The sequence below is a fragment of the Ochotona princeps genome, chromosome 17 (genome assembly GCF_030435755.1).
Source record: "Ochotona princeps isolate mOchPri1 chromosome 17, mOchPri1.hap1, whole genome shotgun sequence".
NCBI classification, from domain to species: domain Eukaryota; kingdom Metazoa; phylum Chordata; class Mammalia; order Lagomorpha; family Ochotonidae; genus Ochotona; species Ochotona princeps.
In genome coordinates, this window is record NC_080848.1 from 45,870,573 (window position 1) to 45,896,838 (window position 26,266).

Sequence of the window (26,266 nt, forward strand, 5' to 3'; positions counted from 1 at the left end):
CCCGAAATGGAGGTCACGGGACTGGCGTTCCTTAGAGGCGGGTGGCGGCTGGCCGAGGGCCCAGCCTCGCGGCCTCCTCACTGGCCTTCTGCTCTCTTGCAGAAATGGCAGCGGCGGTTCTTCATCCTCTACGAGCACGGCCTCCTGCGCTACGCCCTGGATGAGATGGTGAGCACCCTGGCTGTCCGGGCCTCTGCAGGAGAGTCTGGAACAGTGGGAGGAGCTGTAGCAGCTGGCAGCTGGGAGCTTGGGCTGGGCCCGTCCGTGGGGGTTCGTGAGGGCGGAGTCCATGCTGTTCTAGCGTCTGGCAGAGCACTCACCGTTAGGAAGGCTTAGGGCAGATCTTGTGCTGGCTGTGGCCTCAGGCGTGGGACCCTGTGCTGGTGGGTCATCCTGCCAGGCTGCCTCGTGCAGCCTTTTGGTAACAGGTTTTGCCTGTCCTGTCTGCTGACATCAGAGGTCCCCTCTCCCTGGGTCAGTGTTCTCATCATGAACCCGGTGGCATTTGGGCTCTGCTCTCCTCCCTGCCTGGTTTTCCACCTGCATCAGTGTTTGCTGCTGTTGCTTCAGAGACCAAACCTGCTAGCCAGGTGGAAATCCTGGCTTTTTCCCACTGCATCTGTTTTGGTCTCATGACCTTTGCTCAAGAGGAGGTGAGTCTCCTACCTAGAGAACAACCACACTGCGCACTGTCCGGGCAGGGGAGGAACCAGCTGCAGTTTCCTGATGCGTGGGAGAACGAGCTGGCTGGTGGCACCTTTTTAATACTGGGATCATCCTGGACAGTCGAGTGACCCTGTGCAAGGCAGGCTGGTCCCCAAACACCCCATGAGGAGTTTGTTCTTTGTTGTGCATGAGAATGGCTTCTGGAGTGTGACTGGAGGTGGCCGTGTCCCCCCCCCGCCCGGGGAGCCTCTGAGGCTGTTCGTCGTGGGTATAGAGTTCACACAGGGAAGGCTGGAGTGTGCGTGTCTCTGTGCGTCACTGCCAGTCCCTGAGCTCTGCTGCTCTCTCTGAATGACAGCCACCTCACTGGGTCCTCCTGCTGTGTGCGAGTGGGCGGCAGGGTTGGGAGACACAGGCCGTCCTGCCCGTGACGTCATCGGCTGCAGGCGCTGGGCCCCTGTGAGCCCTTGGGTCTGCCTTGCCCTGCCTGTGCCCAGGTGAGGCACTTTTGAGTCCCATAGCAGGTGAATGGAGCAGGCCCTGGTTCCATGCTGTGTTCAGGCCGGGACCATTGGCCATCCTGAGACCAGAGCTCCCTGGCTTTCCCTGGTTTTGCCTGGTTTCCTTGGGTTTCCTCAGCGGCTGCTTATTCCCATGAGGACATCTTAGAAGCCTGACAGTCCTGTGCGATTTCCTCCCTGTGGCTCAGACGTGCAGGCCCTGAGGGTGCCTCTCGGGCCTCCTTGATGGTGGCCCTAATGCAGGATGCTGCTGAGTACCTGGGACCTCACTGTCCACAGTGGTCTCCTGGCACCCCTGGCTTAGAGGCGGAGCCCCAGGAGAGGCTTGGGCTGAAGGGTGTGCGTTGGCATGAACTCCTCTGGCAGATGACTTGAGAATTGTCCCAGGAGCCAGTTGGTGCTACCAGGCAGCCCCTATTGGGGAGCGTGCTGTGACCATCGTGGCAGAGTGGTGGCCACCTGCTGGCCATTTTGCAGCTTCCACTCAGCTCCTCATGGTTTCCCTGTTGGTCAGCTAGGTGCCCTGGGGGAGAGTAGCAAGGAGGCTGCTGGGGTTGAGGCTGGGTAGAGGCATGGGGGTGCCTCCCATGCCCAGGGGCCACAGAGGCCTGTCCTCATGGCTGCTGCCCAAGATGGGCAGAGTGCCAGGAGTCCAGGAGCTCTAGCACCCACCAAGCCAAGAAGCTGCATGGAGGTTCACATGTGGCTACTCCTTGCTGGCCAGAAGCTTACTCCCGTGCGGGCCACCCAGATCACCACCCCCCATCATGCCTGTGAGAAGTTGCCACTGGGGTGTTTGTCTCCCAGGGGAGCAGCTCCAGGCAGCCTGCAGCAAGGCGTGGCTTTCCCCTGCCGCCCCTGACACCTCCAGCCCTTCCCACTGCTCTGCTGTGTGAAGAGCAGCTGGTCTCTCTAACACTGAATCAACCTGTTTGGTACTGCTGCTTGGCTTTGTAGGACATTGCTAGCTGTGTGTTACCTTGCCAGAGAGATTGTGGCTCTCTGTCTCCCCTCATCAGGGCCCCTGCTAACCCTGGGTGTCACCCTGTATTGTCTGGGTGGCTCAGACCTGGGGAGTGCTCATTAAGTGTTTGTGGAGTTGGGCTGACCAGCTTCGTGAACACAGGGCAGTGGACACATGACAGTGAACATATGGCGGGACGAAAGAGCAGAGTGGGGGGACCCAAAGTGATACCCTAGCAGAAGCAGTGCACCTTCCAGCTGGCTCTGGGGGGACAGAGTGGGGAAAGGTCTTCCAGCCCCTCTGGGCTGGAATCGAGAGCCAGAGTGGGTGTCAGAGGTCCTGGAGTATAGGAGAAGGGCTGGGCCCAGATTCCTAACCCCCAGCTGGGGCTGCTAGGGCATAGGCGGGGCTCCGGCCTGGGGGCCTACTCCCACTCCAGGCTGACCATGGCCTTGTGGGTGGCTCTGAGAGGTGGGACTGGCTTTTGGGAATCTTGTTTCCTTTTTTGGGAAATTTCTCTCTCCATACACCCACATGGCTGTAACTAGTGGGTGTGGAGGAGAGGCAGATTTCCCAAAAAAGGCAAAGACGTCTCCCCAATGCAAGTGAGGTGAGTGGGCTCGGGCCGCCTGCAGACGAGCGGGCCTGGGAACCTTGGCTGGGCCCCTGGTTTCTCAGGAGCAGGCCAACTGTGGAGTCGAAACCGAAGCCGCTGCCACCACCTTGTGGCTTCGCCAAATTGCACCCCTTCCCCCTGAGCTTCCAGAGAGAGGAGCATGGGGAGACCAGCTGATGTTGGGGTTCTGTTACTGATTGGGATGGGCTCCAGCTGGCAGAAACCTTAACCCTTGAGCCCCCTGGGCATGTGGAGTTTGGTGCCATTCAGGACACACCCAGGCTACCTTCCTAGAGCTCTGTGCCCTTAAGCCCCCCTCCCCCGTGACTCCTGTGGGGCTCCTTCGGTACCAGGCTGCAGGGCAACAGGCTGGGGCACCTTTACCTGAGCCGCCTGGAGCAGAAGGGCTTCAGGTGGGGGACGTCATGAGCTCTGGAACATTGGCATCTATGTGAGATGCCTCTGCGAGGGGCTCTGCCCACCTGTGAGCAGTCAGGCTGCCCACAGTGTTCTTAGGGTTTTGACCATGGCTTACCCATTGTCCCCTTGAGGGTGGCTGTGGAACTGAACTTGGGAGGCGTCCTGACGCATGCCCAGAAGTCTGGATTTGGGAGCGTTTGGGCTCCAGACCCTGGAGTCAGGTGGGAGCTCGGCCTGTCAGAGGGGAGCCACCCAGTGTGTGTGTGTGTGTGTCTGGTGTCCTCTAGGTGGGCTTCTCTTCCGTGGCCAGGCCCTGCTCTTGAACCACGCTGCTCCCAGATGAGCAGAGCTGCCCTCTCCCCTGGCAGGCCACAGCGCTGAGGGCTGGCCTGGGCCCCAGTGGCTCACCCTCTTCCACCCCCAGGATCTCTGAGGTGTGGAATGCACCTGAGCCAGCAGGACTGTGTGGGGTCCCTGCGGGAGCATGCCAGGTTCCTGGGGGCTGGGCCACGTGCTTGGCAGCTGCACCTGCAGTTTGCCCCCACCTGGCTCCCTCAACCCCGTTTCCGTAGCCCCGGCCTTGCATCTGTGTCTGAAGCGTGAGTTGGGATCAGGTGACTTGTGCTGTGGGAACGTCACAGCTGCAAGCTCAGGCCTCATTGCTTGCAGCTTGGCTTCGTAGCTCTGACCTAAGCAAGCAGGAGGAGCAGCTTGCTTGCCCTCTGGTGTTGGGCTCCCACTGGGCCGGATTCCTGGGTCACCGTCACAGTGAGCCCTGAGGGAAGCGTACACAGCCACAGACGGCCGGCAGGGGCTGGGGGAATGTGAAATCTGTCACAGAAACGCTGTGCCGGGGCTGCAGACTGAGACGCCTGCCTGGAGGAAGAGGCAGTGCAGGGCTGAGATCAGGGAGAGGCTGGCTCTTGGTGTGTGGCCATGAACCTGGCTGTTGTGGCCATACTGCTCATGACTCCCGGTCCCAACGGCAGCCTGAGGCCCTGGGAGGTGTACCCCAGAGAACCTCTGGCCCCTGCACAGTGAGGGCGGTCTGGCTGCCTGGGAGGTGACTTCCCAAGTCTCCCAGTGGCCCAGGTGTCGAGAGTCTGTTCAGAAGGTGGCCCCTACAGCTGTCCTGGAGGCAGAGACACTCCCCAGCCTTGGGGACACTTACTGTGTATAGGGCAGAACGGAGCCCCCAGGAGACAGCTTGTGGCTGTCATTTTCAGGCTTTTTTTTTTACGTGTTTAAAAGAGGTTTATTTATTTATCTGAAACGCAAGGTGAGTGAGAAGACAGAAGGAAAGAGAGAGACTCTTCCCTTCTCTGCTGGTCCACTCGCCAGATGGCCACAAAGGCCAAGTCAGGACCAGGCCGAAGCCAGGAGCCTGGAGCTCCATCAGGCCTCCCATGTGGGAGCAGGGGCCCAAACACTTGGGCCGTCCTCTGCTGCTTTGCCAGGTGTGTGAGCAGGGAGCTGGATGGGAAATGAAATAGGCAGATGTTGAACTGGTGCCCATCTGGGATGCTGGTGCCATAGGCAGAGACCACAATGCTGGCCCCAGAACTTACTTTTTAATTTTGTTTAATTTTTTAAAGATTCATTTTTGTTGGAAAGGTAGTTTTACAGAGGAAAGAGGTGGAAAGATCTTTTCATCCACTGGTTCACTCCCCAAGTGGCTGCAGTGGCCAGAGCAAAGCCAGCCAGGAGCCTCTTCTGTCTCCCACGCAGGTGCAGGGTCCCATACGCTTGGGCCATCCTCCATTGCTTTCCCAAGCCATAAGCAGGGGCTGGATTAGAAGTAGAGCAGCCAGGACTTGAACTGATGCCATATGGGATGCTGGTGCTTGAATGTGAAGGATGAACCATTTGAGCCATTGCACCAGCCCCCAAGAACTTTTTCTTTTTCTTTTTTTTTTAAGATTTATTTCCTTTGGAAAGACGAACTTACAGAGAGAAAGATTTTTCATCTGCTGGTTCACTCCCCAAGTGACCGCAACGACTAGAGCTGTGCTGATCCCAAGCCAGGAGCCTCTTCGGGTCTCCTATGCGGGTACAGGGGGGCAAGGTTTTGGGCCTTCCTCCACTGCTTTCCTAGGCCACAAGCAGGGAGCTGGATGGGAAGCAGGACCACCGGGATTAGAACCAGTGCCGCCCATATGGGATCCTAGTGCATTCAAGGCAAGGACTTTAGCTGCTACGCTATCGTGCTGGGCGTAGAAATGAATCTTAATAAATAAATAATCAGTTACATAAAGCCAGATGGCTGCTGTCTGAGTGTGTATGTGGGTGTGCAGTGCTGCCCGCCCAGCCTACACCCCAGCTATAGATCCTCCAGGGCACCCGCTGTGCACCTTGCCCTGTGGGGCCCTCGCATGCTGTGGCCCGCCCTCCTTGCTGTCTGTCAGAGGTCAGCCTGACCCACCAGTCCCCTGAGGTGCTCCCCCGTGTCCTCTCCCTGCTGTGCCCTGCACTGCCTAACAGAGCCTTTGGCTGGGAAGGGGTTGGGGTCTGCAGTCACAGAGCCCTGTGACCCCTGGGGTGCCCTAGGCAGCACGGGGTCTCAGACGGTGCAGGTGTGCCCTGTGTGAAGGGCTGACACAGCCACTGAGCCACTCCTTCAGCACAGGCAGGTGCTGTGCCCTCAGTGGTGTCTGACGGGCCAGCTGCCCTTGCTTGGTTCGGAAGGCCAGTGTGGGCAGGGCTCCTTCCTCCTGAGGCCATGAGCTGGAACTCCTGGGCAGCTCCTCCAGCGGTGGCTCCCAGCCCGGGCTTTCCCGAGGCCTCTCTGAGCCCATCAGCCTTTTGTCCCCTTGGGCGGGTTTGGGGCCCGCTCAGAGTCCAGGAGCATGTGTCTGTGCCCTGAGCTGGCCAGCTGCCCCTGGAGGGAAGGCTGGTGGCTGCCTGTGAGGCTGCTCCTGCATTCCATCTTGCACGTGAGGTGCACATGGCGGAGCAAGCCTGGGGACAGAGCTGGGAGAGCCCACATGTCCCTAGCACCAGAGGCTTTGGGCGCTCAGGCCCCGCCCCCGGCAGCCACAGGAAGCAGGCCTGGCCTGGCTTGTGTGGGAGGAGTGTGCCTGGGTGCTGCATGGCTCCACTCACCGCCCCTGCTGTCCCTCTGCCTGGGTGGGAGTCAGGGACCAGCTGCTCCTCAGAGGCTCCTGCACTGTGAGGCAGGGGCTGCCTCAAAACTCTAGTGGCCGGGGGAGCTGTGCAGGACACAGCCCCAGCAGAGAGGCAGTGGTGTCGCTGCCCCCAGGACCCTGCATCTGTGTGCAGCAGGAGCCCAGCCATCCTCCTCCAGATGTGCCAGCAGGTGTGCAGCCAGCTAGCCACATGGTTGAAGCAGAGGTAGGAAGAAGCTATGCCCTGAGCAGTCACTGGCCTGGGCAGGGAGGTTGCTTTTGGGAGCTGGGGTTGAAGGTGGGTGCAGGGCTGGACACCTCTAGCCTGGGTGGTTGGCAGCCTTGCTTGGTTCATGTTTGAGGAGTTCTGGTGTGCCAGAGCAAACCGGAGCAGAAGTCCTCCCACCTCTGCCGGGGGCTGCCAGGGTGACTTGGCTGGCAGCGAGAGGAGCGACAGGCTGCTGGAACATGGAGTCCCTGCTGGTGCAGGGCCTTCGGTGGGACGTGAGCAGGAGACTCAGGGTGCCCAGCCACGTAACCAGGAGAATGTCAGTCAAGTTAGGCACGAGGTTCTCGGAGGAGCCCCGGCACAGACCTCGTTCATGTGGATGAGGAAGCTGAGGCCTAGGGGACAGGGCACTGCATGGTCACCTGACGGGCGGCATCTGAGGCTGTCGGTCCTGTTCGTGTGCTGGTGTCAGCCCGGAGATTGTCCGTGCGGCAGATCAGAGTGCTGTGAACATGGAGACTCGCCGCCCGGGGCTGCCTGCTGACTGTTGCAGGCGCGGGCTGGATATCACCTTGCCCCCAGGCCCTTTCTCTGTCCTGACTGGCTGTGGCAGGTAGTGGCCACTGACACTCGCCCCAGGAACACTGACAGGTAAGCGGGGAGACATGGACTGGTGGCCAAGTGGTGGTGACGTGCCCTGTTTCTCAGTTGGGGGAGAGTGCACTGGCAACTTCCTGTGCCTGGGCCTGCCCTCTGATGTTGGTGGTGATGCTGTGGGGTTTGCACTGGGTGAGGGGTGCTGAACTGAGTGTCTGCTCAGAGATGGACAGCAGGTGGCCCGCTGTGTCCCTTGGCCCTGCTTCGTTCTGCCTCCTTGCCTTCTTCCTGGAAGGTGGCTGACGTATGTGCAGTGGGCAGGCACAGAGCCACGCCCAGGCTGTCTTCCCGTCACTCAGAGTGCCTGCCTTGACACTGTGCAGCTGCGTCCTCAAGAGCAGGCTGGACAGTGCCCACTCTCCCTCATCCTCCTCGTGTGCGTGGGCTGTGGGCCAGAGGTTAAATGTTGGCTTGCAGGGCCTTGCGGGACCTTCATTGCTTCCATGCAGCCTTCCAACTCTGGCTCTTCTGAGGGAGACACGGGTCTTGTGTTCTAGTGGGCGGAGGGGAGAGAGGAAGGCTCCCTTTCAGGCTATGGAAAGCTTACAGGGTCTGCCAGCACACACCCCTTGTCCTGCTGATGGTCCCTGGGGGGCCCACTGCCAGCCTTCTGGGAGATAGCACGCCTGCAGTTGCCCATCTGTGCAGTGTGTGTCCTCATAGGTGCTGCTTGGAGCTGTGCTGGCTTCCCTGTGTCGTCTGCCTCTCCCCCGTGGCAGGAGGCGCTTGCCTAGCTTTAGAACTTGTTGGTTATTTGGTATAGCACTGAGCAGTCATTCCCTCCCTGGGTGGCATGCGACGTCCTGCAGCCCCACCTGGGCAGCCGTCGCTGCTCCACCCCTGCTCGGTGAGGAGCCTGATATGGCAGCCTCCCGGAGCTCTGTGGGAAAAGGCAAGTCTTTTGAAAACAAGAAAACACAATCTTGAAATGCACGTGTTTTTTGTTCTTCCAGTAGTTGAGGATTCTGCACATACAAACCTGCCTGTATAGTGTGCCAAAGTCTTGGGCGGGAGGGCTCTCCAGCCCTCGGGGGGCTGGCACGCATCACACTCCCCCGTGTGGGGTGAGACAGTCGTTCAGGCTCCTTTCCCTCCAGTGGGGATGTGCTGCATAAGCAGTGCTCATTTTTCCCTGTTGCTCAGTAATTGCCCTTAGATTTTTCTTTAAAAAGATTTGTTCTACTTGAAAGGCAGTTAGAGAGAAAGAGATCTTCCCTGCACTGGTTCACTCCCCAGATGGCTGCAGTAGCCAGAGCTGAGCCTGACCGAACCCAGGAGCCAGGAGCTTCTGGAAATTCCACTTGGCTGCAGGGGTCAAAGCACGTGGGCATCTTCTGGTGCTTTCCTGGGTGTGTCCGCAGGAAGCCGAGTCCAAAGTGGTACAGCAGACTTCAGCTGGCACCCATATGGGGTGCTGTGCCACAGGCGGCGGCTTTATAAGCTATGTTTTTTTTTAAGATTTATTTATTTTCATTGCAAAGTCAGATATACAGAGAGAAGGAGAGAGAGAGAGAGAAAGTCCTTGATCCAATGATTCATTCCCCAAGTGAGCGCAACGGCCAGTACTGATCCAATCCGAAGCCAGGAACTTCCTCCAGGTCTCCCACACGGGTGCAGGGTCCCAAGGCTTTGGGCCATTCTCTGCTGATTTCCCAGGCCACAAGCAGGGAGCTGGATGGGAAGCAGGGCCACCGGGATTAGTACTGGCAACCATATGGGATCCCGGCATGCTCAAGATGAGGACTTTAGCCGCTAGGCCACGCCGCCGGGCCCTGTCAGCTATGTTACAGCACCAGCCCACTACCCTTGCATTGTTTGGGAATATAGTTTTTCTTTATAAAATTTTATTTATTTTTGAAAGATTTATTTACTTTTATTGGAACGGCAGATTTACACAGAGAAGGGGAGACAAACATCTTTCATCTGCATGTTTGCTCCCTAAGTGGCTGAAATACCTGGAGCTGAGCTGATCCGAAGCCAGGAGCTTTTTCCAGGTCTCCCACGCGAGTGCAGGGTCCCAAGGCTTTAGGCCATCCTCCACTGCTTTCCCAGGCCACAAGCAGGGAGCTGGAAAGGAAGTGAAGCAGTCGGAACACGAACCAGTGTCCATATGGGAGCCGGTGTGCATGAGGTGAGGACTTTCACCAGCAGTCTACTGAGCTGGGCCCTGCACTTGCATTTAATAAAAAAAATTGTTTGAAAGATGTACATATTGGGCCTGGTGCGGTAGCTTAGTGGCTAACGTCCTCACCTTGCATACGCTGGGATCCCATATGGGTACCAGTTCAAGTCTGAGCTGTTTCCCTTCCCATCCAGCTCCCTGCTTATGGCCTGAGAAAGCCTTGGGACCCAACGCTGGCATGGGAGACTCGGAAGAAGCTGCTGACTCCTGGTTTTGGATCAGCTCATCTCTGGCCGTCACGGCCACTTGGGGAGTGAATCAGAGGATGGAAGATTTTTCTCTGTCTCTGTCTCTCTGTAAATCTGCCTTTCCAATAAAAATAAATCTGAGGAAACGAAATGAAAAGGAAAAAAGACAGGCATCGACAGGCTTGTTGGCACAGCCAGCTTCCGGCCTGGAGGCTGCACTCCTGCCCGCAGGAGAGGCTGTTTTTAATCTCCAACCAGGTGCTCTCAGTACGCACCTTGGTGCCTGGCAGGTGATATGTTCCTGTTGCCATGGCCGAATCTTAAAGGACGTTTCTCCTGGTACCTAACAGGCACTCGGACCGCAGCCAGTAGTCTAGGTCAGTGCTGCAGTGGGTCAGACAGGCTCCGTTCCCGCACACAGTGTGTGAGCTGGGATTTGTTTGGGGCTCACATGCAGGGTTTGGTTTTTCTTGCCCTCAGCCAGCACCCCTCCTCCCTTCTGGATTTGTTTGGCTTTCTGTGTTAACGACCCCTAATTGCAATGAGCCATGGGGTGAAACTGCTCCAGTGGCATGGCTGAGATCTTGCTCCTCCTCTGTAAGTCAGTGTCCATCCTGCTGGGGGTGGGAAGGCCTTCTGAGAGTCAGGGCCCCTCTCTCTTCTGGTCCACATTCGCAGGGGGGGAGGAGGGAGGAGAGAAGGCCCCGCACCCTTGTTGGTCCACGTCTGCACGGGTGTGGCGGGAAGAGAAGGCCCCGCACCCTTGCTGGTCGTGTTTGGCAGCCACCCTGGCTGTGGAATGCTAGCTTGGAAATAACTTTCCCTTGGGACTGTGAAGGCATTGTTCTGGCTTCCTCCGGTGCTGCTGAGGCGTTCACAAGCAGGCGTGTGGCTCATTTTGTCGACGGATGGAGTTTTCCCTTTGAAAATGCTCGGAGCCTCTCTGTGCTTTGAGTTCTAGACATGGGCGAAGATGTACCTTGGCCTGGGCCATGTTCCTTTCTTAGCACCAGGAGCCTGTGCGCCCCTCAGTGGAAGGTCACCCCCAGCATTTCTCCTCTGGCATTTCCTTTGCTTTTGTTTTTCTTCCTACAGATCTGCAACTTGACTGCCACTTCCTGTGCCTTGGGCCTTCAGGCCATCAGCTCCCACTTGGTGTCCCGTGGGTGTCCCCTTGTGGAGTGTTGTGCGTGAGCTGTGTGGTTGTTCTACTTTGGGGTTCCTTCTAATTCGGGTCTCATTCTCCTTCTCTCAGTGCCCTGTCTCTCTTGAACTTGCCTTTGTCCACCTAGTGGCTCCAAGAACGAGGCTCTGCGCTGGAGCAGTGAGGGAGTTGGCCAGTGGGCCCTGCCTCAGAAGCGCAGGCAGACGGGGAAGGGCCCTCTGGGCCTCGGCCCTTCCCTGGCGGGGGGGCGCCGGCATGAGGAGGGCTTCCCTTGCTGCTCCAGTCCGTGGAGGCAGCCTCGGCCCCCAGTGGACTTCCTTGGCCTCTCCCTGCCATTGGTCCTCCTGCTGTGCGTGCTGCCCAGGCTCCAGACCCACCTGTCCCTAGAGAGGCACTTAACCGGTGGTCCTGCCCATAGCCTCCCCTCTGGAGCCCCTTGTGGCCCCCAGCTGGGCCCTGTGTGTGTGTGGCGGGGGACAGCGTCCACCTACTGCCTCGTGGCTGCAGCCGCACTTGGTCCCTCCCTGGATGCAGACGCTTCAGCCTCCAGCACTTAGGCAGCTCAGGGCTGCTGTTGTCTCCCCTCTGGCTCTTTGTGCTTGAGAGTTTGCACTTTGTTTCTTATTTGTGGCCATTTTTACTAGGATTTTAGCAGAAATGATGAGTGGCCGTGGTGGTAGGAGTAGGGCTGCACCCCATGGGGTGTCGTGCCTTTTGCCTCAGGCATCATTCCTGCCTCCCAGCCACCTTTTCTTTGTCCTTGGTTCATCCTGGGTGGGTCACGTGTGTTTGGTGAGGTGCGTGGGTGCCTGCAGCCTGTGTTGATGGTGTCAGGAGCACTGTCCAAGCTTGGGGACATTTGGACAGAGGCACCAAGGGCCACTGACACTGTTGCTCGTCTCGCCTCACCTCCCTTTGGTGAGGAGGACCGTTGTTGTCTTGGGACTACAGTGGAACCCTTTTGTCGTGTACGGGACACGTTGGCCACGAGCATCTGCAAGGGGTGGACCGCACGGCCTGGTGTGCTTTCCACCTTGGCCAGGTCTTGTCTGGCGACCCTGCCAGGCTGCATGCCTATGCCTTGCTGTGCTTGCTGTGCCTCCTTGGGCTGGAAGCTGGAGAGAGAAAGATGACTAGGGTGTGTGCCCTTGGGGATGTTGACATCTGGCCAGAGAGCCTCAGGACTGTTGTGTTTCGGGGTTGTGGCCCAGGCAGGCTTTGCCACAGCTGGGAGCAGTGAGGCTGAGGGCAGTGAATGTCCCACCCAGCCAGTGCCAGGAGTCCTGGGGTCCATGGTAAAGGTTTGTGGGGACAGACCAGCTGACAGGCAGGATGCTACCAAGCTTCCATCTTCACCGGGTGTGCACTTGTGTATTTAGGTGAGGCCAGAATGTAAGGCTTTTGTTGTGGTGCAGAGAGCTGAACAGCTGCTTGGCGCACACTCCTCCCTGCCCGAGAGCCTGGGCTCTGGTGCGCCTGGGGGGAGCAGGCAGTGGCCCGGGTGGAGCTCCTGCGTCCTTGGACCTGGCCTAGCCCTCACTCTAGTGGGTGTTTGGGGAGTGAGCCAGCAGATACAAGACTCTCCCTCTCTGTCACTCTTTCAAATAAATAAGTAAAAACTTCCAAAACTTCATTTTTAATCAGGGCGTCCTGTCCACCAGTTCTGTGTCATCCTTGGCAGTGTGTGTGCTGTAGCTGCCCGCCGTGCCAGCTCATCCACTGCAGCCCCGGCTCCCTCCCTGAGATGGTGCTGATTCAGAGAGAGGACTACCGGCACACCTCCAGGGCCAGGCAGCCGAGGGGCAGCAGCAGGAGACACTGAAGCCTCGCCTTTCCCTCTGCATGCCCGCCTCAGTTTCCGAAGCTGTGGAGATGCCTTGCAATGGTGTTTATAGTCTGAATGGAGGGCCGAAGCCTGAGAGCCTGCACGTAACTCATTTCTCATCTGCTGACCTCCAGAGCCAGCAACACGAGGGGGAGGGACAGGAGGTGCTGAGGGCAGGCAGGGCCCCAGCGTGGTCAGGCCATGGTGACGGATGCCCACTTTTGGATAACTGAGATAACCTGAGCTGTGGGATTTTGCTCTTGGTCTCTGAGTGTTTTTCCTATAGTCTGATCCTGCCTCTGGCTCTCCACCACCCAGCCTTTTGGATTTGGGATCAAAACAAGTCCTTTGCAACCTCTGCAGGTCCCAGGTCCTGCCTGCCTTGTCCTCTCCCTGAGACCCGACTTGGAAACCAACTTGCTCTCCCTCTCACTGCACCTGCCAGACAGAATGGAACACACGGAACATTGAGTTCCCTGGATGAGGGGGAGAAAAAGGGGCCTGTTGCTGCCCTCCGTTCTGGGCCTGCCCTTTGCCCCCTATGGGAAGGGAATCCTGAGAAAGGCAGAGGAGGCCAGAGCGAGGACCCCTTCCTTCCTGTCATGTGGGCAGTGAAGGGGCCAGGCCCTCCCAGCACCGACCAGGCCGCCTGGAGGGGTGCCGTGTGGGAATCGAGCCGGCTCCCAGCCCCTGGCCGCGCCTGGTCAAGCAGAGCAAGAGGAAGGCTGTGGGAAGCCTCCAACCTCCCGGCTGCCTAGGGCCCCTGGAGCTTTCTCAGGCATTCCTGGGGCCAGGCAGAGCCCTGGCCCTGCCCCGCCCCACCCCGCCCCCAGCATTGGCCACCTGCCTAATTGAGGCTTTATTTATCTCTACATTTTCCCAGCTCGGTATAAAGAGAAAGTGAGTGGGCGAGGCCTGCCGAAACTTCACCAGCATTGGGAAAATGGGGAGTGAGGGGGGCTGGTTAGGGGAAGAAGAATACCGCAGGGTCTGCTTGCCTCTGCCCAGAGGGGCAAGGGGAGGAGGGGCTGCGAGAGAAAGCCGCCCCAGAAGGCAGCCGACCTTGCAAACCTTTTCTTTCTTTTTCACCCGAACTCAGAAACCCAGAAATAGCCATGTCAAAGGCCCCAGACAGGGAGTGAGAGCGAGAAGGGCCAGCTGCAAGCCCTGGCCACTGCCGGCCGTGCTCTGAGCCCCCCTTGCAGGCGGGGGCTGCCCAGTGCTGCCCTCCAGGGAGTGTGCAGGCTCCCACTGGCGCTGGCGCTTCTCTCAGCACCCGCCTTCCTGCTCAGATGTCTTCCCTTGGAGCAAAACTGCAGTTCCAGGGTAGAGGGCGGGGCAGCTAGGGGAGTAGACACATGGAGTGGAGGCCAGAGAAGGGAGGTGAGCAGGTCAGCTGGATGCAGGAGTGCCTGCTAAGGGGAGGCTGTGGCCATGCGGTGATGGCAGGCCCTCCCTGGCACACACTGGCTAAGATGAGCCCCAGAAAAGACCTCTGGGAGCATCATGTGGCACGCAGTGGGAGGGAATGCTGCCTTCTGCCTGGGGGGCGGGGGGGCATGCCCAAGGCCCTTTGTGGGTTCCTGCAGCTACTGTCCACCCATCACCCATGCAGGGTTGCTGGGCACGGCATGGGCTTCCCACCCAAGGTGTTGGCTTGTCCAGAGCCCTGCTGTCCCTCCTGCGTCCCCAAGACCAGTCCCACATGGGTGAGAGTCTAGAGCACACGGGGTCTTTGGAGGCACCTGGCCCAGCGAGGGCTTCTTTCCCTGCTTGTGGAGAAAATAGTGAATTGGCATGCCCTTGAGTGCTTGTCCGGAAATGCGAGGCTTGCTGCATGTTCGTGGGAGTTCCAGTCTTGCCCCTGTCAGCTGACCTGGAGCTCCCATCCCTCGGTGCTGTCTGTAGGAGGGGGAGGGTACAGCATCAAGGGAGGTGGCAGGCGTCCATCAGCTCTCAGGAGTTAGACTTGTGGGCTGAATTCATATAGGACAAGGGTCACGCCGGATCCGTCTCTGTGGCCTGTGTAGGTGGGACCCTCACAGCTGCCCCTTCCCCATCTCTGGCCCAGGACACTGCCAGGCAGTTGGGAAGCAGAGTTTCAAGGATAGCTGTCTGTCGCTGAAAGGCAGGGTGACTTTGACAGGAGCTCTGTCTGGGTCTCCTTGTAGGTGCTGGAGCCTGAGCACGTGAGCCATCTGCTGCTGCCCCCCAAGGCGCACAGTAGCAGAAGGGGGGCCAGATGCTCTTCCCAGGGCGCAGAGGCCATTTTGGAAATGTTGACTGACTTCCAGGTTTTCAGATGGACCACGTTAGCTAAAAGGAAAGAACTCGAGACGTTTGGCAGCACTGTGCACGGCAGTGAGGACTCCAGCCTTGACATAGTTTTGAATTGTTTCTTGAGGATACAGTCCTAGTGGCTAAAATGCTTGCCTTACATGCACCAGCATCCCATATATGGCCATTGGTTCGTGTCCCAGCTGCTCCACTTCCCATTCACCTCCCTGTCTGTGACCTGGGAAAGCAGTTGAGGATGGCCCAAAGCCTTGAGACCCTGCACCTGTGTGGGAGACCCGGAAGAGGCTTCTGGCTACGGATCAGCTTCGTTCCAGCTTGTGGCCACTCAGGGAGCAAACCAGTGGACAGATCTTTTTTTTTTTTTTCCTCTCTCTCCTTTCTGTAAATCTGTCTTTCCAGTAAAAATAAATAAATCTTTAAAAAGGGGGGAGGGGAGGGAGGAAGTTGAATTTTGAAGGGGCCAGGGGGTGGATTGGGCTGCCTCTGCCTTGGGCACATTTACAGAACTCTGTAGGGTCCAGTCCTGTGGGCTGTGCACAGAGTCCTCTCCGGGATGCCTCCTTCCACTCCTCTGAGGCTAAGGCCCAGGGAGAGGGGGAGCTGGAACAGAAGCAGCACCCCTCCCTGTTCTAGGGCCATTCTGGAGTCAAGGCCAAGCCTTGGGACAAGAAGGTGATCTGCTTTCAGCTTAGTGAGCCCAGCAGGACCCCTCTTCCCTTTGGCTCCATACCTTGTGTTCCATACCATGGCAGACTGGCTGGCGTTTTGGGAGGGGTGTCTGGTGTCTTAGGAAGGATTGGTCACTGTGATGGGGTCAGTGGGACCCCAGGCTTGGGGCCTCAGAGCGTCAGAACCATGACGAAGCGGGTCCACTGCCCCTCACTGAGCTCTGGGGACAGCCTCCTCCTGAGACCATATCCCATGCAGGCACAAGTGGCCGGAGACGTGTCAGCTGGTTGGTGCACACACACTGCTTGCTATGCGCCAGCTAACAGTGTTTTCGGGCTGTGCTGGGCAGCATGCAGTGGACAGGTGGCTCTGTGTTGTTCTGCCCGCCCTTCCCCAGCCTCACCAGGTGCCTTCTATAGGTGGGTTTCATTTACTTAACATTCATGTAGCCACTGTTGCTGGCATCTGCCCCTAGGATTGGTGGTGGGTGTGAGCTGCACACCCCTTTGGAGCTCTGTGGGGGTTGGGAGACCCCAGCCTGTTTGCTCCACCCTTGGGTCTCCTTGCCCTTGGAGCCAGTGATGAGCTTAGTCAGCCCTGGGCTGAGTCACTTCCTCCTCACATCCTTGGGGTCTTTAGATGGGAAAGGTCAAAGTCTGGACAAAGCATTGGGCTGTGGTGGCACCAGTCCAGTTGGCTCCACGCCCAGAGGGAGGCGCTTGTCTCTGTTCCTGCTGCACCATCGGCCAGCCGGCAGGGGAGCCCGGTTCCCCGGTCAGCACTGCTGGGAGCTCTTCTCAGAGCCCTGGCTGCGGGCAGCTTGCTGGGAACTGGTTGCCAGGGCAGCTTGGGAGCGGCGGTCTTTATTTTGAGCAAGCTGCTAGCTGGAGGCCCTGGCACAGCCACCCCTTGTGCTTTGCATGCTGCTGGCAGAGTTGAGGTGAGTTCCCTGACCTCAGCGGATCTCATCACTGGAAAACAAAGACACTCCTGTTGTGGCCCTGTCCCCGCCCCCATGGCCCACTGTGGCCCAGCCACTTCCCGTTTGGCATGGATGCCTTTTCCTTCCTGCCTGAGTCTGCACAGAATACGGGCCACTCACCTGCTGCTTCGGGTGGCGCAGGGCAACGAGGGCATTGAATATATGGAAGTGGACTCTGCAGGGATGCAGATGGCCTCCCAATGTGTTCTCCTGTCTTGTCCTAGATGATGACCCTGATGCCCCAGGCCCCATCTGGGTGTTCTTAGCACAGCTGTCCCCAGGGTCCACCCCTCAGAGCTGTGGGCTTGCATTTGGGGGATGGCTAGAGTGTCCAGCAAATTTAGGCTCTTAGCTTGGCCAGGGTGCAGGCCTCCTGGGCTTAATGTGACCCATGGTTGTTTGGCTTCACAGCAGAGGTGGGTGGAGTCAGTAGTGCTGGTGTAGGGGGCAGGAAATGCTGGGCCTGTGAGGTGGGAGGGTCCTTGGGGTATGGCATGGCATTTATGGGCACCGACGGGAACTGTTTGCTCTGAGTAAGGCAATGGAGCCAAGACCTGTCCTGACTGCTCAAAGCTTTGGGGTCAGAGGACAGAGGCTGGTTTGGCCCTTGTGCTGTCCTGCCCAGCTCAGACTGTTGGTCAGGATTAGTTCAGGGGCACACAGCAGCAGGTCCAGTGGCCAACTCATGCGGGTGCCAACTTGCTCACATGATTAGTCCTGCTGGTCCTCCCTCCCCCAACTTATTGTGGGGCTGGGGATCCTGGGCCGCTGAGGATGGGCAGTAAGTGCCCATGGTTCTTCAGAGCCAGCACTAGTCCTGGGTGGCCTGGCTGCCCGCTAGCTGCCGCTTTCCTTGCCATGGCTCTGAGCAGTGACTGGTTCTTCTCGGGAGATAGACCCTGCACGGGTTCGGGAGCTGCCGCTTTCCTTGCCATGGCTCTGAGCAGTGACTGGTTCTTCTCGGGAGATAGAACCCTGCACGGGCTCGGGAGGTGGTCATTGAACAAATGCCTAGGCAGGTCAGGAGCCGATGTGGGCTCTGGAGAACAGCCCAGCTTGGGTGTGGCCCTCCAGCAGCCCCTGACTTGTGCTCTGTGCACTCGGGGTGTCACAGGCCCTCTGCAGAGGAGTTATATAGCCTACAGAGACACCTGTGGATGGATTCTGACGTTCATGCTGCTGGGAGGGTGTTGGCCAGCTGTGCTGTCCACGCCCTGGGGCTTTCGCGACCGTTTTCTGGCCAGGGTGCATCTTGCTCTCCTGGATGGGCAGACTGGAGATGTGGTGGGAGCCCTTTGCCCATCCTGCCTGCCCTTCCTGGCCCACTCTCCCCTTGCCCTGGAGGCCATCAGCTGCCATCTCTGTGGCAAGGCAGTCACTGCTGGTGGGGCTGAGGTTCAGGCCTGAGAAACTGGTTCTGTCACCCCAAGTCCTATAACGAGGGATCCCTGGACGCCCCCATGACTCAGGAGAAGGCAACTGGCCCGGCTCCACCAGCACTGGCCCCGTGTCCCGGACAGGCCTTCCTCGCCATGTCCCTTAGAAAGGTCATTGCCACGAACAGCTCGTATTCTTGTCATGGGGCATGGCTATGTGCTCCCACACGACGGTGCTTTCCTGGCATCTCAGGTGCTCTGTGGGCCACTGGCCTAGGAGGGACTGAACAGTGGAAAGGCACCTGGGCTCCCTGGCGCCTGGTCTCCGGCCAGAGGCCCTCGCCACACCCGTGTGAGCTTGAGCCATCGTGAGCGCTGGCATTGGCTCTGAGAAGAGCTGTCTGTGTGCGCCAGAAGACCCTTGTGCAGGGGACCTGGGCAGAGCCTCCCTACGCAGCATCTGTGGGAGATTCTTGGCCCTTTTTGCAACCTACACCATGTCTTCCTGGACACTACACCCACTACAGAGCTTACACTCCTGAGGTGTCTCCCAGGCCTGGCTGCTTCTGAGAGCACAGGAAGCTGAGGGCTGGCAGAGGGGTCTGAGCCAGGGTGCAGGTAGTGTTCACAAAGTCCGGGGTGGCTGGTCTGCATTTAGGTGGCCTTGGCTGCTTCAGGCATCCCTCCTGGAGGCTCTTCTCTTCCTCTTAAAGATTTACTTTGTTTGAAAGTAGAGTTAGACAGATTAATCTTCCATCTGCTTGTTTACTCACGGAAGTGACCAAAATGACAGAGCTGGGCCAGACCAGAGCCAGAAGCTTCCTCTGGGTCTCTCACGTGGGTACCAGGGCCCACAGCCTTGGGCCATCCTCTGCTGCTTTCCCAGGTGCCTTAGCAGGGAGCTGGATCGGAGGTGGAGCAGGGGGATTCAGACCAGTCCCATATGGGACACTGGTGTGGCAGGAGGTGACTTTACCCACTGTGTTACAGTGCTGGCTCTGGAGGCCTCATCTGGCCCACTTGAATGGCAGTGACAGCCTGGTGTGCCCTGTGTTTTCCATCTTCCTGCCTGGTTTGACATCTTGGGAGGACCTGTCTGCCCAGAGGACTTCTAGCACCTTCCTGTGGGGGCACCAGGCTCACTGTGGATGGCAGGGAGGAGAATGGGGAGAGCCAAGGGGTGCCTGTAAGGACAGCAGGTCCACACTCGCTTCCCTCCAGCCCCAGCTTGCACAGGCTAAGGGGCATTGCTTATTAGTGAACCCATTAACCCCAGCTTTCTCATAAGGAAAGTGGCAGTCCAGACCCAGTGAAGGGCACACGAGGAGCACCTAAATCATCGCATGTGCGAAGATCCTGGGACAGGAAGGGGACAGTGGGGACCAAGGACCTGGGGTCAGCTGTGCAGGGGTGCTAGGACTGTGCTGCCGTGGCGGGTGCCTGACGGGGGTGAGTTGGGGATTCAGTGGCAGGGACCCAAGTCCTTGACCTGACCCATCCATCACTGCTGGCTCCCAGGTGTGCCTTAGCAGGAAGCTGGAGCCAGGGCCAACGCCGGGAGTTAGGCCCAGGCGTTCAGATAGGGACATCGCCCCCTTCAGTGGTGCCAGACCCCTTTCCGGAATGGTCTCCTGTGGGGCTGATGCTCCCCACAATTGTGGGGATGGAGGAGCAGCCCCCAGGAGGCCCTCCATCCTGTCCTGCCCTCCACGCTCCTGCTCTTTGGGCCTCTTTGCTCCCGGGACAGGGCTCATTCCCTGGTGGCTCTTACTTGGCCATGTTCACACCCGTTGCATGCCGCTGTTTAACCATGGTTAGTGTTGCTCTCCTGGGGTAGCTGTTTCCCCCTCCCTATGGCCCCTGGGCCTGACCTGTAGCCTCAGCTTGGGTCCCTGCAGTCTTTGTGGGGGCTCCTCCTGGTCTTTGCTCCCATGACCCAAGTTGTACTTTTTCTGGTCAGGTCCTCTCTCCCGTGAGCCCGGCCCCAAGCCAGCCAGCCGCATTGCGCTCCTGGCTTCCCGAAGTGGGCGGCAGGAGGAGGAGGCCTCCCACCTTTGTCCCAAACCCCCAGCAAGGATTCAGAACCCGTCTCTGTCCCATGAGTCTCACCTGGATCTCCGCCCTGCCCTCGGCCTCAGCTCCAGTCACTGCCACTCCCCTCATTCCAACCCCAGCCCTGCCTTCTCATTAGCAGTCAGAGACCGTGTCCGCCCCCCTTCCCATCTGCTCCCTCAAACCAGCCCAGGCCGGAGGCTCTGCCTCCCTTCTCCTGCATGCAGCCTCTGTGAGCTTCCAGCACCCACTGCACCCCGAGCTCTGTGTGCCCTAGCCGGGTCCTCAGGCCACCAGCAGCACAGAAACCGTGAGCAAGCCCTGGACTGTGTGCTGTCTGCTCTGTCCCATGAGCAGCGCAAGCCCAGGTGTGTTTCAGGCGACCTGTGGTTGACCTTGAAGACTGCTTCCCTTCCCATCAGCAGGGGGACCTGCTGGCACACTGCGGAGCCAGGGGAGGGCTCACACAGGCCGAAGGGCCAGTGAGGGTGGAGCAGACTGTGACTCACCGGGACTGAGGGGTGTACAGATAGCCCGCAAGCGGGTGCAGTGTTGAGGGGCCCAGCGGTCAGCGAAGGAAGGAGAACAGCATCCCTTGGCGCCGAATGCGTTAGTCAGCTTCCGGCCCGCAGGTGCAGCCGACCAGGTGGAAGGGCCTAGTGCCTGGGTGTGGTCTGTGGTGCCACCACACGCCCAGTGCAGTTGTTGCATCAGCATGTGGTCTCAGTTACTGCCCAGCTGTGAGGCGGGGCCTGGACACCTCGGGATGGGGAGAAGGCAGCAAGCTAGGTGGGAGGCTGCTCCCAACCTCTGCCCTGTTTTCAGCAGGGAGCGCCAACCAGGCATCAACCCTGCCTGAACTGACTGCGCTGGCCTGGAGGCACTCTTCCCTCTGTATTGCCCCTGCTTTGGTTCGGAGTGGGCCTGGACGCTAGGCTGGGGCTGGGAGGACAGGGATGTGTGCACACACTCAGGTATGCGAAGCCTGGAAGTTAGTGTGAGACACTGGAGGTGCTGGAGCATGGAATTCATCCACTCATGGCTGTGCGACTTGCCATCTTCCGTTGCGCCCCAGCTCCCCAGCAGCACGGTGTGTGTTACACATGCCCACACCTAGCAGTCTCTCTCCCCTGGCAGGGGAGCACGCTCTCTGTACACCTGTGTTCACACAGACTGTTCTCCGGCGGTGGGTCTGAGCCATGCAGGACATGGATATACAGCTCCATGTTTGTGTCTTTGTTTCTGGTTCTCCTAGCTTTGTACTCTGTAGAATTGCTCAAGAATAGAGTAAGTCTGTGTTGGAGCATTTGTTGTTTGCCTCAGAGGCTGCACTGTCCCATGACCCACGGGCCTCAACACCCATGGGCTCCTCGGAGGCTGCACCATCCCCTGACCCACGAGCCTTGATGCCTGTGGGCTCCTTGGAGGCTGCACCGTCCCTGACCCACGAGCCTCGGCGCCCATGGGCTCCTCAGAGGCTGCACCGTCCCTGACCCACAAGCCTCGACACCCATGGGCTGTGGTCCTCACCGTCCTCCCGAGTGCTCACTGCTGCCCAGCTGTGTGTTTACTGCGTCCCAAGGCATGTACAGCTCTCCTCATGCCTTGGATTTCAGCTTGCCTCATGCCCAGAGATCTGAATGTTTTTGCTGTGGCTGTTGGTTACTTAGATATCATCTTCTTCTTTTATTAAGATTTATTTATGTTTTATTAGAAAGTCATTTACAGAAAGAAGGAGAGACAGAAAGATCTTCCATCCACTGGTTCATTCCCTATGTAGCCGCAACAGCTGGAGCTGAGCTGATCTGAAGCCAGGAGCCAAAAGCTTCCTCAAGGTCTCCCACGCTGGTACAAGGTCCCAAGTCTTTGGGCTGTCCTCCACTGCTTTCCCAGGCCACAGGCAGGGTGCTGGGTGGGAAGTGGAACAGCCAGGGTACGAACTGGCGCCCATATGGTGCATGCAAGGCGAGGACCTAGGCTACCATGCTGGGCCTTGGGTATCTTCTTTGAGCATTGTCTACTCAACTTTGGCCCTTACTTAAAAATGGAAGAGTTCTGTCTGCCTTTCAATTAAAATGAAAGTAAATTGTTTAAAAATTAAAACACTGGAGCTGTTTTAATAATGATACTTATTTGAAAGGCAGAATATAACACACTTGTTTTTCCATTTCCTAAATAATTTACCAACTGGCCAAAGCAGCCAGGACTAGGCCAGGCTGAAACCAGGAGCCAGGGATTCCACCTGGGGCCCCCACACAGGCGGCAGGGGCCCTCTTCCACTGTTTTCCTGGGCATGTTTGCAGGGTGCTGGATCCAGAGCAGGGCAGCTGGGCTTTGAACCATGAAACAAGCAGTGGCTTAGCTCCCTGTGTCCCATTTTCTGGTTGTCTCTCTTGTTGTGGGTTTGAAGAGGTCCTGATTTTCTGTGAGGGAGATGATTTGACATAGCTTCTTCCCTTAGCTGTGGCCTTGGAAGCACAGACATTTAATTTTCATGAGCTCCAGCATACCTGTGCGTTTTGTCTTACTGCCTGTGCTTTGGTGTCCCAGCCAGCCAAGAAATCGCTGCTCAGCCCAGCGTTCCCCTTGGTAGCTCTTACACTGAGGTCTTTGTCCTCTTTTGAGGTCATTGTGTGGGGCGCAGTAGCTCGTGGTTCTGGCTGAGCCTGCCTGCCAGCTGTGTGGCTGGCGAGGAGCAGGAACCATTCTTGTGGGTCCCACAGCCCCCACTCCCTGTTGGTAGGAGGAAGCGAGGCTGGGGCCGCCTGCTGAGGGCCTGGGGGCGGTGGGGGGGGGGGGAAGCTTCCCTGGCCGAGGCTCTTGTTGCCCCGCCAGCAGCAGCCAACAGGCGGTTCTGGTGCAGCAGGTGTACAAAGGAGCTTCCTGGTTTTGGCAGCAAGTGAAAAGGGTCCTTGTGGTCTTTCCTTTCTTGAAAAAAAAATTAGTTTAGCTGTCTCTGATAACACCCCTAAAAGACCTGAATGGGTCATTTCCACATCATTCCAGCATGCTTCCCAAAGTGCTTCTGTCTGTGCAGCATCAGTTGCTGCCCACCTGCTGTGGACTCCTGGGGGCGCTGCTGTGTGCTGGCTCAGTGCAGGAGCCCCCCTCTGTGAATCCAGGCTGGGAGTGTGAGCCTGTACTTGAAAAGCAGAGAGATGGGGAATTTTGGGGTGGGGGGAGGATGGCCACTAATGGACCTGCGCCCCATATGGCTGCAACAGCTCGGCATGGGCCAGGCTGAAACCAGGAGCTTCATCCAGGCCTCCCTTGGGGGTGCAGGGACTCGGGCACTTGCTAGCTTCTCAGGCACATTGGCGGGGAGCTAGATGGGAAGTGAAGCAGCCGGAACTCAAGCTGCTGCCTGTATGAGACGATAGTGCTGCAGCACCAGCTCGGGTGCTTTAGTTTTTTAAACAGTTTCCTTTCATTTTAATTGAAAGGCAGACAGAACTGTTCCATCTACTGGTGCACTCCCCAGGTGCCCATGACAGGAAGGAGGGGTCAGGCTGCAGCTGGGAACACACCCGCCACCTCGCATGTGGGCCGTCACTGGTGCGCCTCTGGGACATGGTAGGGTAGCTGTAAGCCCAGGTAGAGAGCAGAGAGGGACTGGAACCCGCGCAGTCTGACGGGTGTGATTATTTTGCTTCATTGTAAGTATACAAGTCATTGTCTTTTAGGGGGATTACAGGGCTTTACAATCGTTATGCAATCTTCTTTTAAAACAGATTTATTTTATTATTATTATTATTTTGTTGTTGTTGTTGGAAATTCAGATACACAGAGAGGAGGAGAGACAGAGGGGAAGATCTTCCACCTGCTGATTCACTCCCCAGTGGTCACAGCAGCCAGAGCTGTGCCGATCTAAAGCCAGGAGCCTCTTCCTGGTCTCCAACGTGGTTGCAGGGTCCCAAGGCTTTGGGCTGTCCTGGACTGCTTTCCCAGGCTGCAAACAGGGAGCTGGAGGGGAAGCAGGGCAACCAGGATTAGAACCGGCACCCATACAGGATCCTGGAACATGCAAGACGAGGATTTTAACTGCAATCTTATTTGGGGGCATTTTTATTTATTTATTTTTTAAGATTTATTCATTTTGGGCTCGGCGGCGTGGCCTAGTGGCTAAAGTCCTCGCCTTGAACGTGCCGGGATCCCATATGGGTGCCGGTTCTAATCCCGGCAGCTCCATTTCCCATCCAGCTCCCTGCTTGTGGCCTGGGAAAGCAGTTGAGGACAGCGCAAAGCTTTGGGACCCTGCAACCATGTTGGAGACCTGGAAGAGGTTCCAGGTTCCCGGCTTCGGATCGGCGCGCACCGGCCTGTTGCGGCTCACTTGGGGGGTGAAACATCAGATGGAAGATCTTCCTCTCTGTCTCTCCTCCTCTCTGTATATCCGGCTTTCCAATAATAATACATCTTTTTTAAAAAAAGATTTATTCATTTTTATTGGAAAGGCAGATTTACAGAGAAAATGACAGAAAGATCTTCCATCTACTGGTTCACTTCCTAAGTGACTGAAATTCCCAGAGCTGAGCCAGTCTGAAGCCAGGAGCCTCTGTGTGTCCCACATGGTCACAGGATCCCAAGGCTTTGGATCATCCTGCATGGCTTTCCCTGGCCACGGCAGGAAGCTGGATGGGGAGTGGAGCAGCTGGGACGTGAAGGCACCCCTATGGGATCCCCTGCCTTGCAAGGAGAGAACCAGCCAGTTGAGCCATTGTGCCAGGTCCTGGGAATGTTTTTCACCGTCCTTTAAAGAGTTGCTGCATGCTTGACCATCCAGTCCCACCTCATTTCCCCCCCAGCTACCACCCTGACACCCTCTCATCTCCTCGCTCACCTGTCCTGTCTGGGTTGCAGCATGTGCCTGTTGACTTCCAGCTCTGTCCTGTGCTGCTTGCATAAGGCCTGCCCAAGGTCAGCGTGGTGGCTGCAATGACCCATGGCCCCAGGTGCTGAGAGTGCCGGCCAAGGACCCTGGAGGTGAGGCCCTCCTGGGCCCCTGTAGTTCTGTTTGTTTGTTTGTTTGTTTATTTATTTATTTATTTACAAAGTCAGATATACAGAGGAGGAGAGACAGAGAGGAAGATCTTCCATCCGATGATTCACTCCCCAAGTGAGCGCAATGGCTGGTGCTGTGGCGATCCGAAGCCAGGAACCTGGAACCTCTTCCGGGTCTCCAACATGGTTGCAGGATCCCAAAGCATTGGGCCATCCTCGACTGTTTTCCCAGGCCACCAGCAGGGAGCTGGATGGGAAGCAGGGCGGTTGGGATTAGAATCTGCGCCCATATGGGATCCCAGGGCCTTCAAGGCGAAGACTTTAGCCGCTAGGCCACGCCGCTGGGCCCGAGAGCTGATCTGTTATTCTCAACTTTGAATGGGCTTTTTCCTGTTGCATCAGATTTTATGTAAAGTCTGTTGTTGCCATTTTATGAAGAGAGCACTTATTTATCCTTAGGACACATAGACAATGTTTGTCTTATAAATCAGTCTGGCAGGTGATCGCTCAGGGAGCTCACTTGGCACAAGTCAGCCTGGGGTGTGGAGGTGAATGTGGTTACCTGCAGCGCCATCCCTCACAGTCTCTCACACAGGTGACGCTGTGGCCTCAGGACGCTGTGGTCACATGGAGTGCCTCCAGCAGAAAATGAGGCCTCCAGTCCAGGGGGCAGAGTGGGAGGCTGCCAGAGCAGTGACGACATCTGTGGCTGTGATGAGGGGCCTGAGCCAGCCTGGTCCTGGGCTCCTGCTGTTGAGCAGTGCTGAGGCACTAAGTGCCAGGCCTCGCGCAGGCATACCACTCACTGCTGGCCTGGCCTGGCCTGCCCAGCCTCCAGTCTCCCTGACCTGGCTTAGAGCAGTGGACAAAGGGGCTGTGGCTCTCAGAGCTGGCTGTGGGCCCTGCATGAAGCACGCAAGCGGTGTGCGTCACCCCTCTGCCCTGGGGAAACCAGTTGGTTGGAGATGCTCAAGCTCTTCGTTCACCCCGGAGTCCCCCCAGCAGCTGTGCTCCCTCCTTGCGGCCTTGTGCTTGTGGGGCGTGGGACATACCCTGAGGGACGGGCCCCGGCCTCCTGGGAAGAGTGCCCTGTCTGGCCTCAGGTTGGCTCTGCCAAATGAGAGCTGTTCTCCTCATGGAAAATTGCATGTAACACAATGCACTGTGTGAGGCGAATGTGATAACCACTACACTACGGAAACCACACGATGCACTGTGGCAGCCCTGGGAAGTGGCTCTTCAGTACACTCCTGGCCTCTGGCTGCCAGCATCCCCAGATGCACGCCGGCCCCCCTCACCCCAGCCAGCACCCGTTTAGCTCTGTCTGCCG

The 26,266-nt window shown here is 57.8% G+C and overlaps 1 protein-coding gene across 7 annotated transcripts in view; it reads left to right on the forward strand.

Annotated features, from left to right (window-relative positions):
* MPRIP (myosin phosphatase Rho interacting protein) overlaps positions 1-26,266 on the forward strand; it is a 96,313-nt gene that overhangs the window by 26,703 nt on the left and 43,344 nt on the right. For all 7 annotated transcript variants that reach the window (XM_058676586.1, XM_058676584.1, XM_058676585.1 and 4 more), the window contains exon 3: positions 103-168. In XM_058676586.1, the coding sequence (XP_058532569.1) occupies positions 103-168 (66 nt within the window). The remainder of the gene's footprint in view (positions 1-102; positions 169-26,266) is intronic.